At 43.9% G+C, this 16,102-nt stretch overlaps 1 protein-coding gene across 1 annotated transcript in view; it reads right to left on the bottom strand.

Annotated features, from left to right (window-relative positions):
- Positions 1-14,214, bottom strand: part of LOC311245330 (unconventional myosin-Va-like) — a gene marked incomplete at its 5' end in the record, with an annotated part of 105,397 nt that extends 91,183 nt beyond the window's left edge. Inside the window, 5 exons of the mRNA XM_084335166.1 lie at positions 1,271-1,427; positions 8,178-8,322; positions 8,605-8,776; positions 9,320-9,430; positions 14,188-14,214. Coding sequence (XP_084191292.1) covers positions 1,271-1,427; positions 8,178-8,322; positions 8,605-8,776; positions 9,320-9,430; positions 14,188-14,214 — 612 coding nt within the window. The remainder of the gene's footprint in view (positions 1-1,270; positions 1,428-8,177; positions 8,323-8,604; positions 8,777-9,319; positions 9,431-14,187) is intronic.
- Positions 14,215-16,102: the final 1,888 nt, after the last annotated feature.

The following is a 16,102-nucleotide window of genomic DNA, read 5'->3' as shown; positions in this document are numbered from 1 at the left end:
TAAATTATAAAATATATATATATATATTTTTTTTTTTTATCTTATCTTGTGGGACTTGTACAGCACTTGGTGAACTTTGTTGTTTTTAAATGTGCTCTATAAATAAAGTGGATTGGATTAATTAAGTAGCCCCTTTCGTGACTGTGACACAGCCAACAAGGTTTCACTCGGCTGCCCTGCCTGGGTGCAGTGGGGCTGCTCTCACAGCCAACGACATGACATTACATAATTATGTTGCAACCTTCGTCTATCAAGCAAACAATTATATAAATATTTATATGTAGTTGATAGAGACAAAGGCAGAATTCGACTTAATTAAGCATGTTTTATTAAGAAATTTTTATATGGGTCGGGACACTTTAAAAAAGCAGCACAATGAACACAAATCTGTCCGACATAGTCTTAAATAACAAACGGCATTGCTTCGCTTCTTCGTCGACATGTCTGCTGCACATGTCCTTGTTGTTTTCAACAGATAATCTCCGGTTACTTTCGTTTAATTGGAATATAGGCGGGAAGGCGCCGCTTACTTTAGTTTCATTGGAATGGAGGCGCAAGATTTTGGAGGCACATTTTATTTTATTTTTATAATTATTAAAAGAAAATTATTTTTTTTTTTTATTCGATTTTTTTTTTATGTTCGAAGCTTGTGCCATCGAATGAAGCTTCGAAGTATTTAAGACAGCCCTACTTACCTCCATGATGCTCTACGTGTCTTACCTCCATGATGGTCTACGTGTCTTACCTCCATGATAGTCTACGTGTCTTACCTTCATGAAGGTCTACATGTCTTACCTCCATGATGGTCTACGTGTCCTACCTCCATGATGGTCTACATGTCTTACCTCCATGATGGTCTACGTGTCCTACCTCCATGATGGTCTACGTGTCCTACCTCCATGATGGTCTACATGTCCTACCTCCATGATGGTCTGCATGTCTTACCTCCATGATGGTCTACATGTCCTACCTCCATGATGGTCTACATGTCTTACCTCCATGATGGTCTACATGTCCTACCTCCATGATGGTCTACATGTCCTACCTCCATGATGGTCTGCGTGTCTTACCTCCATGATGGTCTACGTGTCTTACCTCCATGATGGTCTACGTGTCCTACCTCCATGATGGTCTACGTGTCCTACCTCCATGATGGTCTAAGTGTCCTACCTCCATGATGGTCTATGTGTCCTACCTCCATGATGGTCTACGTGTCCTACCTCCATGATGGTCTACATATCTTACCTCCATGATGAGCTACATGTCTTACCTCCATGATGGGACTGGAGGCCAGAACCTTCTCCTCAACGTTGGTCTCGCCGGAGGAGCCGCCGACGGTAGCAAAGTAACGCATTGCGTACTTGGCAGAGACGGTTTTGCCGGCACCTGACTCCCCGCTTACTATGATCGACTGGTTTCTCTCGTCTCTGCAGTAAGAGGAGAATTATGTTGATGTGAACATAAAAACACACTGCGAGAGTAGGGATGCACTGATACCAATACCAATATGCCTGTATAACTACAATGTATACAGGGTATCTGACACCAAGAGCCACATAGAAAAACATCTAAGCAGGGGCGCTCCAGTAGCACACCACATAGCGCGCTGAGTCGCGAAGCGGTCGTCCCGGGTTCGTTTCCCACACCCGGTGACCATATGCTGCATGTCTTCCCTTCTTCTCCTCCCGTTTCTCCCTCTCTCCTCTGTCGGTCCTGCGTGGCCAAGAAAAAGCTGTCGGTCCTGCACGACCAGGAAAAAGCGAATAAAGATAATAAAAAAAAAAAAGAAAAAAACATCTAAGCAAAGCAACTTCATTTAACTCATTCAGCGCCAATAACGGAAAAAGTCGGGTTAACTCGCCAACCGTTCAGCGCCAATCATGAGAAAAGTCGGGTTTTAATCGTTATTTCTTTTATTAGCTATATCCATTCATTTTCATCCATTAAGTTTCAAGTTCAAGTTTCTTTCTTTAATAGTTGTCATACAGAAGTACAGAATACTTGTATACAAAATGCTTCTTTCTGTTAAGCTCCAGAGACTGTGCTAGACAAAAGATAAGTATGAAATAAAGTAAAAGTAAAAAATAGAAGTCACGTACGTAGACACAAGTGTTCAGTATGTACATGTACAATGTTAAATGCAGGATAGCAGTAACTGAGTTACCATACAATATACAATATAGTGCAGAGCAGAAATGGGATTAGGTACAATTTACAGTAAGGTGTCCTGAGGTATGGGTTGTAGTGCAAATTCTTTGCCAATAAATATAAAGTGTGTCTAGGTGTTCTAAAGTGTGTAGAGTGGGTGCTGCAGTGGGTTGATTGTTTAAAGTGAGTGTGTGCAGATGTGTGTTAGGGGTGGGACGATACATCGATCCAGATCGATATATCGATCTATTATCAATAATCAAATAGGATCGATGCAACGTAAAAAGATCGATTCATATTGCGATACTCTTATTTTGAAAATCCGGCGACGTCATATCCGCCCCGCGCACAGTGTTGTGAAACTCCGTTTAGCTCTGTACAGCAGAGCTAGGGAGCGTCTATTTTGAGACCCGATATAAGTCTGTGCAGTTTTTTCCCCGCAACGGGTCAAATGCATCTAACATGCTTTGCATCGTCGCCAGTCTAAATTAACGTTACATTAGCTGCTTAAGCTAACTAAGCTAAGAGAGAGATAAACGGAGAGAGGAGAGGGGAAGGAGGAGGAGGGGCGGGGGCATTCTGTCTCTGTGTGTGTGTGTGTGTGTGTATGAAAATACCAGATGAAGTCAGGAGTATTATTATATTGATATTATTTACTGAGGATGGACAGATAATGTTGATATTTAAACATGATCATCATGCAACATAAAACAATTGTAGGAATGGTTTGGGAGAGGAAGGGGTGTTGTGAGTTCCAAAACATTTTACTTAAAGTTTAAAGCTCAATATATAAAAACGTGGCACTTTAGTGAACAGGAGGTCTATTTGTATTAAAAACAATAGATTGTTTTTCATTTAAATGTCTGAAAGAGCTCAAAAATAAAAACGTCCATTGATATTTCCGTAGCCTTTTTTTAGTTGATCTAAATGTGACTGATTGTGTTAAATGGGCACATAATATCGTCTCGTATCGATCGCAGGCACCTGAATCTAATCTAATCGTATCGTATCGTGGCAGACTGTGATATCGGCAAATATCGTATCGTTGTCCAAAGAATCGATATCGTATCGTGATGAAACTGGTGATTCCCATCCCTAATGTGTGTGCTGTGAGTGCATTTGATGGTTGTTGCATAGTGTTATTGTTCGTTGAGCAACCTGATGGCCTGGGGATAGAAGCTTCTTCTGCGTCTTTCTGTGCTTGCCATGAGACTCCGGTATCGCTTGCCTGACCGCAGCAGTTCAAAGAGGCAGTTGTTTGGGTGGCTGGAGTCCTTGATAATTCTCTTAGCCTTACCCCTGCACCGCTTGTTGTAAATGTTCTGGAGAGTGGGAAGCCCCCCTCCAATTGTGCGCTCGGCTGAACGGGCCACTCTCTGTAGTCTGCTACGGTCTTGTGTGGTGCTATTCCCAAACCAGGAGGTGATATTGCCAGTCAGGATGCTCTCTATTGTACATAGAAGTAGAAGTTCTTAAGGATCTTCTGACTGACTTGGAACTTCCTTAGGCGCCTGAGGAAGTAGAGGCGTTGCCGTGCCTTCTTCACAACAGCCTGATGCCTGATGTTATCATTGGGAATGGGTCTGAGCTCGCAAAAGGGCAAAGACCGCCGCCTACGCCTTCCAGCCGGTATTGCACTCTATTAGAAATGGTGTAGTTTCTTTTCTGGGCCGATCTGAGCCGTGCGGGCGGAGTTTAAATACTCCGCAGGACTAGCGTTTACAACCTTACATTTGCTATGCTCCCCCCCCTTCATATGCAATGCCGGGCAATGTGGGACGGACCTCCACGAGCAGTATTTGGAATGGCGATCAGATAATTGCATTACATCAGAGACCAGGTAAGGACTCTATATATAAAATCCTGCAAGACCACCCGCATTTCATTCTATACTTGTATGCCGTGACAAATAAAACTCTTGACTTGACTTGACTTGACTATTTCTTTCTACCGCGATCGAAGCTGTCTGTGTGTGTGTGTGGCTGTTTACCGTTGGGTGCAGGAGGTGGGGGGGAGAGTGCCGCACTACGAGGGCCATTTCATGTATGCACGAGGAGCGAAAAATGACAACGTGTTTAGTGTATTCCACTAAAACGCTATTATCGCGTCTTTTCCTGGGATTACTAAGAATCACCAAAACTATACTCTTATTCAAAACGGTATAAAATGGAAATGTACGGATGAAAAAACAATCTGTTTTGTGCATGTTGACTGGAAGCAACTCACTGACAATCGACGGGTGTATTAGACCCATAGCTATAATATAAGATATATTTTAAGCACTCGCAAATCTTGCAGTCTCCCCATTGATTAAAGCGATGGCGTTCTAGCGCCCCCTGGCTCATTAAGCAATGACGCTGGATGAGTTAAAGGGGACATGATTTGCTATTCCTTGCACTATTTGGGCAACTTTACACAATTCCTGAGAGTCTATGGAACACATCAGAAAGGTTTTTTTCAAAACAAATTCATTGTTTTATATTTTTGATCAAGTACTCAAAAGCATTATTTTTCAGCCTCAGGATTTCAGGCTATTTTTGGATGGGCTCCGCCCATAAGCGCTTTGAGTGAGAGTCACCCACACCAGACAGAGAGAGAGATAGAGAGGGAGGGAGAGAGAGGGACACGGAGCATAAAGTTATCTCTCCACTGCTTCCCCCGCGCGGTCCAGGTTGTGTGTGTAAATGCGTGTGTGCAACTGCTTCCCTGCAAGGTCCAGGTTGCGTGTGTTGTGTTTCACACACTCCTGCACCGCGGTCCCTCTCCCTCTCCCTCTCTCTCTCTCTCTCTCTCTCTACCAGGGAGAAGCCCCGCGCGTCAAATGCGTGTGTGTGTTTCACACACTCCTGCGCCGCGGTCCCCCTCTCTCTCTCTCTCTCTCTCTCTCTACCAGGGAGAAGCCCTGCGCGTCAGGTTGTGTGTAAAATGCGTGTGTGTGTTTGTTTCCCCACGCGCGCCATCAGGTTGTGTGTAAAATGCGTGTGTGTTTGTTTCCCAGACAGAAGCTCCTCTCTCTCTCTCTCTCTCTCTCTCAGGGTTTCCGTTGTCCGGTAATTACCGGTATTTGACCGGCAAAATCTGTTGAAGTCCGACATATTTAATCTCTCCGGTCATAATGTCCGGTGAAAATAATTCCCTCTAAGCACAATTTGATTATTTGAATTGTATTAAAATAGGCTAAAATTAAATAGCCTATGCGATGAACAAAACAATCATTACATTTGTTTCATCGTTGCTTCACCAAGCAGGTCTAATAATGACAACGCTGTTGTCAGCGGGAGCTTGCTGCTGCTAGATTTGCGAGAAGCATGCAGCTGCAGACCCACAGAACCCACCAGCTTTGCCGGCACAGTGCAGTACTCCAATTCAGCCATTGGCAATTCAGCTGTTGGGTGGGGGGCACTGCTGAGCGGTCCCCAGACCGGACCTGAAAACACCACTGCTCTGCGGGTCTGCAGCTGCATGCTCCTAGCAAATCTAGCAGCAGCAAGCTCCGCTGTTATTAGACCTGCTTGGTGAAGCAACGATGAAACAAATGTAATGATTGTTTCGTTCATCGCATAGGCTATTTAATTTTAGCCTATTTTAATACAATTCAAATAATCGAATTGTGCTTAGAGGGAATTATTTTCACCGGACATTATGACCAGCACCAAGTCGTTGGGAGGTGGAGATATACATCACGCAAACCCACAATAATGTTGCCGTCTCTCTCTGCCAAATTTCTCAGTTCTTCGCTTGATATAATTAATACAAATGTCCAATATAACGGAATTCGTTAGCTCATAAAAATGTGATTATAACAGACTGCTGTTTATTAATGTCGGGCAGACTGCCCACCGACACCTCAAGTCGGCAGCAGCACGAAGTCTCGAGGGACTTATTTTATTTGGAATATATTAATGACTGTATATACGCAAAAGTAGCCTAGTTTTAAGTTAAAATATTATAAATGCCTTGAGGATGTCATTCTTTATATAGGCCTATCAATTGTTTTTAAGCTCAATAAACTCTGACCGGAATTGATCCCATTTGTCCGGTAGATTGAAATCTACCGGACACTCAGACCGGCAAAAAAAAATTCTAACGGAAACCCTGCTCTCTCTCTCTCTCTCCCTCCCTCTCTCGTTCTCTCTCTGCCTCGCTCTGTTTGAGGAAGTGAAGATATTTCCCCTCGCTCTGCTGTCGCTGTCAACCATAGAGGGGGCCTTAGTTATGCAAATCAGTGCCATATTCACGTCAGCAATACGTCAAATCAGAACGGCTTAGTTGAGTGAGGGAAGATCTCGTGAACTCGAGACTAGACTGATGAGTCAATATGGTAATTAGAGACACAGACCCATTGATACTAACCCCTATTGCTATAAAACAATGCTAAATACTGGAAAAAGCCATTTATAATGCATGTCCCCTTTAATGCATTTTTGACCCATGGAAAGATGTTATCTAACTATAAAAGGAAGAAATCTCTGTCTCTCTGTCTGTCTGCGTGTCTATCTGCATGTCTGTCTGTCTATCTGCATGTCTGTCTCTCTGTCCTGCATGTCTGTCTCTCTGTCCGTCTCAGGCGTGCATATCTTGAGAACCGCTCATCCGTTTAACTTCACACTTGGCGGGTGTACTGCTGAGGACCAAAGGGAGTGCAGTCAGTGCAGTGCTGAATGTGGTGCCATTTGGCCAGATGGTGGCGCTATTACAACACATTTTTACACTTTGGTATGTAACTTAACACTTTCCGTGCCAGCCGTGCCAGTCCTAGATACCCTGTTGAGTACCAACGCTCTATTCAATGACAGAGCGCTCACATTTGATAATAAACTATATCTTAAATTATGGCTATGTGTCTAATACGCCCGTCGCTTATCAATGACTTGTTTGCAGTCAACATTGTCGAAACTGATTTTTTTTTCTTTTTTATAATCGGTTCATTTCCGTTTTATACCATTTTGAAAAACACTCGTTTTTTTAAACTTTCAGAAAAAAAAAGATTCTGCAGGAATCGCACTTTACTGTAATACACAAAACACGTTGTCATTTTTCGGCCTATTTATGAATCGTTTTCAAATAAACGCTAGATTATCGATAGTATATGTGTACTTATGCACGATATAGAAGCGGGCTGAAAAATCGATTATCTTATTTCCTGATCAGCACACACACACACTCACAGCCACACACACACATATGGGACACGTTGATATATAGGTGAAAACAGCTCTGATTATCCCAAGACTGGTAAAATAGATTCCTTACCTCAGATCAGATGTTCTCCAAAAAGATTATTCCAGTTCCTGATCGCCATTCCAAATATCGATCGCATTTATTGATCCAACGCTGGGTGGTCGAAACACATATTCCAAGCTGTTCTGCGGCTCGGCAATGAGTGGGTTTGGCTCGGATTACATGCCTGACAAGTAAAATGTGGAATCCGAACTCTTTTTTTCCCATCCATTTCATTCAGTCCAATCCAATGGGGTGCAATACCATCCGGAGAGACGATAGGGGGCGGTATTTTCTCTGTTCGAGCTCAGACAGATCCCCACTGGTAACGTGAGGCTAGATTGATGAAATCGATAATAAAAAAAAATAACGATTAAAAACAAGATTTCTCGTCGGTTGGCACTCAACGCATGGCATGAACTAACAAGATTTCTCGTCGTTGGCACTCAAAGTGTTAAGGAACTATTTTTGCGGGTCCAAAATGACCATTTGCCCACGTGGAATGCACCCGATTGGATAAATTACATGCTGGTGCTCTAGTGTGACATCTAGTGGCTGAATGTTATCTATAGCACCTTTAAATAAAAGAAAACAAAACAAAAACATAACAGAAGGTTATAACAAACAACAGAGAAAGGAGGTACTCTGAACCGGTTATCAGCAGTGGGAAAGATGGTCCCTATCCGACAGTAGAAATCTAACAGGAAATAAACATCAGTCCCCATTTGACAGTAGGAATCTAACAGGAAATAAACATGTTATTCGCTAAACATTAATTAAACTGTAAATGTGATTGGATGTGACCAAACCTGGCCATCTGTTTGTAAGCCTCTTCTGCCACAGCAAATATATGGGGATCCATGTCCCCCATGTTCTGACCACTGTAGGCATGGATGATGTCTGCTTCATAGATGGGCAGGCTTTCATAGGGGTTGATGGCAACCAAGACAATTCCTGAATACACACACACACAAAATAAACCCACAATAGCTTAAATCAAAACATTACAGAATACAGTTACCTAACATAGAAAATTGTGAATAAAAACCAAAGTGAACATTGAATGCATAAAATAATTTGTTGTCTGTATTTATCATTTTCCATGTTTTAATAACGTGTTCCTTTAAGAGCAGTCTCAGATTCAACGTTGAGGAGTAGATTAGTGTCAGAGGGCACTGTGGACAAGACTCCAAAGTCTACAAAGATAGCAGGTGAGGAGAGCGAATGGCCTTTTACCGCAGTAGGTGTAAATAAACTTGGAGTCGACAAAGCGCACTTTGAGGTTGTGCAGGACGGCAGGCTCGTGGAGGTAGCTGAGGGCCGTGAGGTCATTCTCTCCCACCAAGATGTCTGGATTTCTCAATGGCGGTAGACTGTTGGTTCGGGGATCTATGTTGTGTTCCACGTCCTAGAAAATAAACAAAACATTAAGCGCCGTCCGCAAACCCCAAGGGGCGGCTGGCAATCTCTCAAGTCAGATTAAGAGTTTACAAAAGAAAAGAAACCGATGCAAAGTGAAAGAATTGGCACCTCTGTTTGAATCCTCTCTATCCAGCACAGGCGTTTGGCTTATACACACCCTAGATAACATCTTGGCCTCGTTTCCATACCTCAAGCGCATGCCTTGACTTGACATCACATCTGCAGGTAGCCACCGTGTTAAGTGAAGACACTGCAGCATTGGTGAAGTAGGCCAATGTGATCAGTCACACATTATCCACCTTGACTGGCATCTCTCTCTCTCTGTGCATTCACCAAACATGCCGTTCTCATGAACAGCCGAGTTCTAACGTAGCTGCCCTGAATAAGTCCAGCAAACAGTTGATTCATGATGACATGCTTGGCAATGTTATTCTGGAGAGAGGCACCCAGGGCTCCATCACAGGATAACATAACACTCTTTTTTCCAATCATTCTACTTTCCCACCCCTTTGCCAAGTGCCTGACTCACCGTGCCGTCCTCTAGTTGGAGACGCAGGACTTTGTCCCCGGGAGTGTAGTCTTTGGTGAGCTCTGCCGACCTCCACACCTCCACTGCATGTGGGAGCCACACACGGGCATACTGATGGACAGAGGAGGGGGAGGTCACACAACATGTCTCACAGCCTGCAAAGTTAGAGTATTATGTTTTATGGCACAGGTCCTACTACTGACAGGTACCTGCAAAAAACTACACAACCATTACTGAGTCTGAAACATATTATGGTAATGTTAATTGTATATTACTACTGCACTTTACTGTTGGAGGTGGACGCGGGCAAATACTGCGGCATGGTCATGCTGGACCTACAAAAGGCCTTCGACACTGTCAATCACTCCATTCTGATTGACAAGCTAAAAGCAATTGGTTTTGATAGTCTATCAGTGAGCTGGATGCAATCCTACCTTGAGGGGAGAGAACAGATGGTGGAGGTAAACGGTACCCTACCCCCCCCCCCCCCCCCTCACAGTGAGCTGTGGTGTTCCACAAGGAAGCATACTAGGACCGCTACTGTTCCTAATTTATGCAAATGACATGTAGTCAGCTTGTGACTGCAACTTGTTCTTGTTCGCGGACGACTCAGCCCTGCTGGTCTCTGACAAGAACAAGTTACAGGTTGAAAAAAAACCTCAGCTCAGAACTCGGCAGAATCTGCACCTGGCTCGCTGATAACATACTATCATTACACACAGGGAACAAACTTAACTTTTTGACTTACCAGCCGGGCAGATTTTTTACCAGCCACAAATCCAATTAGTATTTATATTGTAACGTTTGGCCACTTTAAATCATTGAACAGAGAGAGAGAGAGGTAGATAGATAGATAGATAGATAGATAGATAGATAGATAGATAGATAGATAGATAGATAGATAGATAGATAGATAGATAGATAGATAGATAGATAGATAGATAGATAGATAGATAGATAGATAGATAGAGAGAAGGCAGGCCTGAAAACCTACCTGTTCAAAAAGGCCTTTGACTGTTACCTTTTTATTTTAATTTTATTGCGCTTTTGTTTTTAAATTGTCTGTTTATACTATGTTTTTAATTAACTATGTTCTATTTTTATCTTATTTTTATTCTGTATTTTATTTTATTTGTTTTACTAATAACTATTTTATTTCTATTTTTTTTAACTGTTTTAACCATGTAGTGTAGCACTTTGGGATCCCAGTGAACAAAAAGTGCATTACAAATCCAATCTATTATTATTATTATTATGTGTGGCTGCCGCCCTGGCGGACATCTGTGCTCTACTGAGTGCACCTTTCTAGTCTAGAGAGAGAGCGCTGATTCCCCGTAGCTGAGCAGGGTTGCATTTTGTCAACACAAGTTGGAACCCTGGAGGAAGCGATATAAGGAAACGAATTGCTCCGCTAATCGCTCATGTTGACCCCGCCCCCAAGTCACTCTCCGCTCGCTCAGCGCTCACCTTGAATCAAGCGCTCCCCGCTCCCCGCGCCACATCGCTCGGCAGATTTTTTATTTTTTTGGAGCATGGTGTAAATTAGCTCAAACTACAACAGTCTACACCCCCTGGGCCCCTTAACAATTGTTTGTATTGAGCCGCATTGTAATTGTACCAATTCTGCAATGTTAAATAACGTTGTTTATCCATTCACTAGCTCTATTAAGCGATGATAGCTAGCCTAGCCACAATGCTATGGTCGCTGCCATTAACGTTAGCATGTAAGCTAACGACAACAACAATGGCGTCAAAACTTTTTCTAACAGGATGTGAGTGACAAAGCCTGAACAGGATATCACAGGTTCACCCTTCTCATTGGTTGAAAATGGCCTTCATGTTTGTACATCGCCATCTGTTGCTTTGGCATTGTACTACATGTATATTACATCAGTGTTAAACCACTGTGAGCGGCCTGGAGGGAGTGGATCGGACCGGAGGAGAAGCGGTAGATGCAGTGTATTTTGTTAGCCGCCAGGTGGCGGGCAGACCTTAAATTCTAGGCGTCAACCAATAAATCTACAAGCCAATGGCGCTGGGCGTGTAACTATTTTGTACCCTGATTACACATGGGCAAAACAGAGTCCATTCTCTTCGGATCAAATAACAAACTCAGCAAGACCGACGGCTTCTCAAAACAAGCTAGTCAGACTACTGCTTGACCTAACTCCTAGAACCCACCTCACCCCTGCCCACTTTGACAACCTAGGATGGCTTAGAGTAGACGACAGAGTACAGCAACTTGCAATGGGCCTGGTCTACAAGATACACTACGCGACCAAGGTACCCATGTACATGTCAAAATACTTCCCAAAGGTCAGTGAATACCACGATCACAACACCAGAGGGAGCTCCACAAATCATGTAAAACCCAGATTCGGCTCAAACAAGGGACTAAACACGTTTCGCAATTATGCCACATCAATGTGGAACGCCCTACCTAAAGCTGTAAAGGAATGTGAATCACTACCCACTTTCAAAAACACTCTCAAAAAACACCTACGTGAGACTGCAATTCGAAACTGGCCCCTACAAATGTCCTAACCTAGTTGTACAGTAAATGACCAAGTAAGGCTTTGTCAGTATTCCAATGTACAGTGTAAAATGTGTGTGTCCCCTACCCAACCCCCCGCCCCCCCCCCACCGCCAATGTACAGCCCTCACCCAACCCACCCAACCCCACCCCACCCACCCAACTCACCCAACCCACCCAACCCCACCCCACCCACCCCCCCCCCCCCCCCACCTCCAATGTACAGCCCTCACCCAACCCACCCAACCCCACCCCACCCAACCAACCTCCTCCAATGTACAGTTTCTACGCCAAATGTAAATACACTCTTTTTCTGGACACTTTTGTATCACAAACAGTACTGTATTTGCAAATCTGATATGTCATAAATGTATAGATGTAGCAGTACTGTCTATCTGTATGTCATGTATGTCATATATGTTATGATGAATTGAAAATGGGGGACCCTGATGTAAACAAGACGAAAGTCTTTCTCTGGTCTGCATCCCCTTAACAATTGTATGTATTGAGCTGTACTGTACCCATTCTGCAATCTGTTAATAAACTTTTCAATCAATCAATCAATTCTCAGTTACAGTGGGTGACAATATTGTCACAAGGAAAGATGAAATTATCTACCTGGGTTCCATCCTAGAGGCTAATCTTTCCAATGACAAAATGGCATCCAAGGTAATAAAAAAAGTCAACCAACAAACTAGATTCTTGTACCGGATCTCCTCACTGGTAAACAAGAATACCCTGAAGACTCTGGCAGGAGCACTCATTCAAGGGTACCAAGACTATGCTTGCACCTCATGGTACCAAAGCACCTCAAAAGGCGCTAAAAACAAGATTACAAACATCACAAAACAAACTGGTCAGACTACTACTTGACCTTACTCCTAGAACCCACCTCACCCCTGCCCACTTTGACTACCTAGGATGGCTTAGAGTAGACGACAGAGTACAGCAACTTGCAATGGGCCTGGTCTACAAGATACACTATACGACTAAGGTACCCATGTACATGTCAGATTCCGCAACGTTTCACAATTATGCCACATCAATGTGGAACGCCCTACCCAAAGCTGTAAAGGAATGTGAATCCCTACCCACATTCAAAACCGCTCTAAAAGAGCACCTACGGGAGGCTGCAATTCTAAACTGGCCACCGTAAATTTCCAAACCCCCCCACCCCCTCCTAATAGACAGTCTCCTCCCCACCGCATGTATATATTCTCTCCCCACTGTATGTATATTTCTCTCCCACGGTCCCACCCACCCACCCCCTCCTAATGTACAGTCTCCTCCCCACTGTATGTATATATTCTCTCCCCACCATATGTATATTTCTCTCCCACCCACCCACCCCTCCTAATGTACAGTCCCCTCCCCATGTATATACTCTGTCAGGATCTATGGGTAACAGTACTGTATATATTTGCATATCGTATATGTCACAAATGTAACAGTACTAAATACCTGTATGTCATGTATGTCCCTATGCCATAAATGTCATGTATGTTGTGTAGGTCATAAATGTCACTATGAATTGAAAATGGGGGACCCTGATGTAAACAAGACAAACATCTTTCTCTGGTCTGCATCCCCTTAACAATTGTGTGTATTGAGCCGTACTGTATTGTACCCATTCTGCAATCTGTTAAATAAAGTTCTCATTCATTTCATTCATTCATCCTAATAGACAGTCTCCTCCCCACCGTATTCTCTCCCCACCGTATGTATATTTCTCTCCCACCCACCCCCTCCTAATGTACAGTCTCCTCCCCATCATATCTCTCCGTCAGGATCTATGGGTAACAGTACTGTATATTTGCATATCATATATGTCACAAATGTAACAGTACTATACCTGTATGTCATGTATGTCCCTATGCCATAAATGTCATGTATGTTGTGTATGTCATAAATGTCACTATGAATTGAAAATGGGGCACCCTGATGTAAACAAGACAAACGTCTTTCTCTGGTCTGCATCCCCTTAACAATTGTGTGTATTGAGCCGTACTGTATAAATTGTACCCATTCTGCAATCTGATAAAGTTTGCATTCATTCATTCATTCATTCTGTATAATGAGTAATGGTGACATTACATTTGAATCTAATCTAAAGTAGATAAACAAATGACTGACATTATAAAAAGGTAACGGTAAGCATATTTTAGAACATTGAAAGAAACATGTAGGAGGTCACGGCAAACGCTTAATAGATCATCAAACGAGACCATCTGAAACAAACGTTTGCATCATTGACGTCAGCGTCAAAACTGAGCTGGCTAGACAGTGAACCAGAGCCCTGCAGTGAACTAACTTAATCCAGTATGATTGAGCCTACCTTGGAGTACAGTTCCGAAGTTGCCATGATGACGCTCGACTCACTTTAAGTGCTTAAAAAGAAAGGCTTGTCTTTTCTTTGACGAGAGTATTGGGGGAAAGCATTTTAACGGTCGGGCAGAGATAGCAGCTAAAGTAGCGGCGTCTGTGAAAAGTACTCCAGCCCACTGCTCCTCTGAGCTGTCGGTTCATTTTTGTAACCCGCTCAGCATGTCATGACACGTTTACCTTTAGGTGAGACACGCGCGCCTCCAAGTGGCCATGAGACATATAGCATGTCTCAAATGCCAAGGAAGCTATAAAAGAAGAAGGGTCATCGTCACGTCAGAATACCAGCGTTCTGTGCTCTGCTTGGTGCCAGACTAGAACACCGAAAGACCCAAATTGTGATTGATTGATTGATTGATTGATTGATTGATTGATTGATTGATTGATTGACATTTTTATTAACAGATTGCAGAATGGGTACAATATACAGTACTACCTGGTAAACGGTACCCTATCCCCCCCCTCCCAGTGAGCTGTGGTGTTCCACAAGGAAGCATACTAGGACCGCTACTGTTCCTAATTTATGCAAATGACATGTCGTCAGCTTGTGACTGCAACTTGTTCCTGTTTGCGGACGACTCAGCCGTGCTGGTCTCTGACAAGAACAAGTTACAGGTTGAAAAAACCCTCAGCTCGGAACTCCGAACTAGGCAAAATCTTCATATGGCTCGCCGACAACAAACTATCATTACACATGGGCAAAACAGAGTCCATTCTCTTCGGTTCAAATAACAAACTCAGCAAGACCGACGGCTTCTCAGTTACAGTGGGTGACAATATTGTCACAAGGAAAGATGAAATTACCTACCTGGGTTCCATCCTAGAGGCTAATCTTTCCTGTGACAAAATGGCATCCAATGACTTCCGGTTCCGTTCCACAGCACATGGCTGGCTGATTTTTCGGTGCTCGGCAACCAGGCCACATTATCCCTGAATACGTTTGATTTTTTATACCATTTGATTTTCCAAAAGTTAGAATTATGTCTAAACATACGCAGAGCAAGTTGGGAACCCTGAACGCCGTGGATAGGGATCTCATCAGGTCGATATTCCGAGAGGAAACGGACGCTATCTTGGCTAAGCTAGCGGGCAGGGTGGATGCATTGCAGGAGGAGGTGGCTGCAATAGATACTCGATTAACCGTGGCGGAGGAAGATATGTCCGTGGTCGTGCAGGCGGCTGAGACCAACGTCGCGGGAATATTAAACTTGGAGGACAGGCTACGTGATTGTGAGATGAAGGCGGCAGACCTGGAGGACCGTGGTAGGAGATGCAATGTGAGAATATATGGACTGCCTGATGAAACGGAGGATGGCGACCCGATAAGGTACCTTGAGGAAATGGTCCCAAAATGGTTCCCAAAGCTAGCTCGACCTGAGATCGAAAGAGCGCATAGGATCTTTAGACCCGCCACTACCCAGTTGAAGGGCGGACGTGCAAACCCTCGCACATTCATTTTCTGCTGCCTGAGATTCCAGACGAGACAGCATATACTGAGAGAAGCCAGACAGAAACCTCCGGTTGTGAATAACTGTACATTGAAATTCGCCGCTGACTTTAGCGATTACACAGCTAAACGGCGAAGAGCAATCGCAGGCGCTATGGATCTGGCACGAGAGCGAGCTGTGGAGGTGTTTCTGCTATTCCCAGCAACGCTAAAGGTGAAGACGGGACGGGGAGAGGTATCGTGCAACCGGCTGTTCAAGTCACCATCCGAGGCGGAGGACTACATTCGAAGAAGCAGCACGGTCGCTCCGACGGGGGGGAGCGGACAGGCCGCGGTGGAGCATGCGCCGAGCGACAGGCAATGAGGGGCTGGAGCGGGTACCTGAGGCGGGCTTTGCGCGTGGCCTGCTAACATGCTAGCT

Source organism: Notolepis coatsorum (assembly GCF_963971535.1).
Source record: "Notolepis coatsorum genome assembly, chromosome: 18".
Taxonomy (NCBI): Eukaryota; Metazoa; Chordata; class Actinopteri; order Aulopiformes; family Paralepididae; genus Notolepis; species Notolepis coatsorum.
The sequence above is the reverse complement of the archived record's forward strand: the minus strand, read 5'-3'. Positions and strand labels throughout refer to the sequence as shown.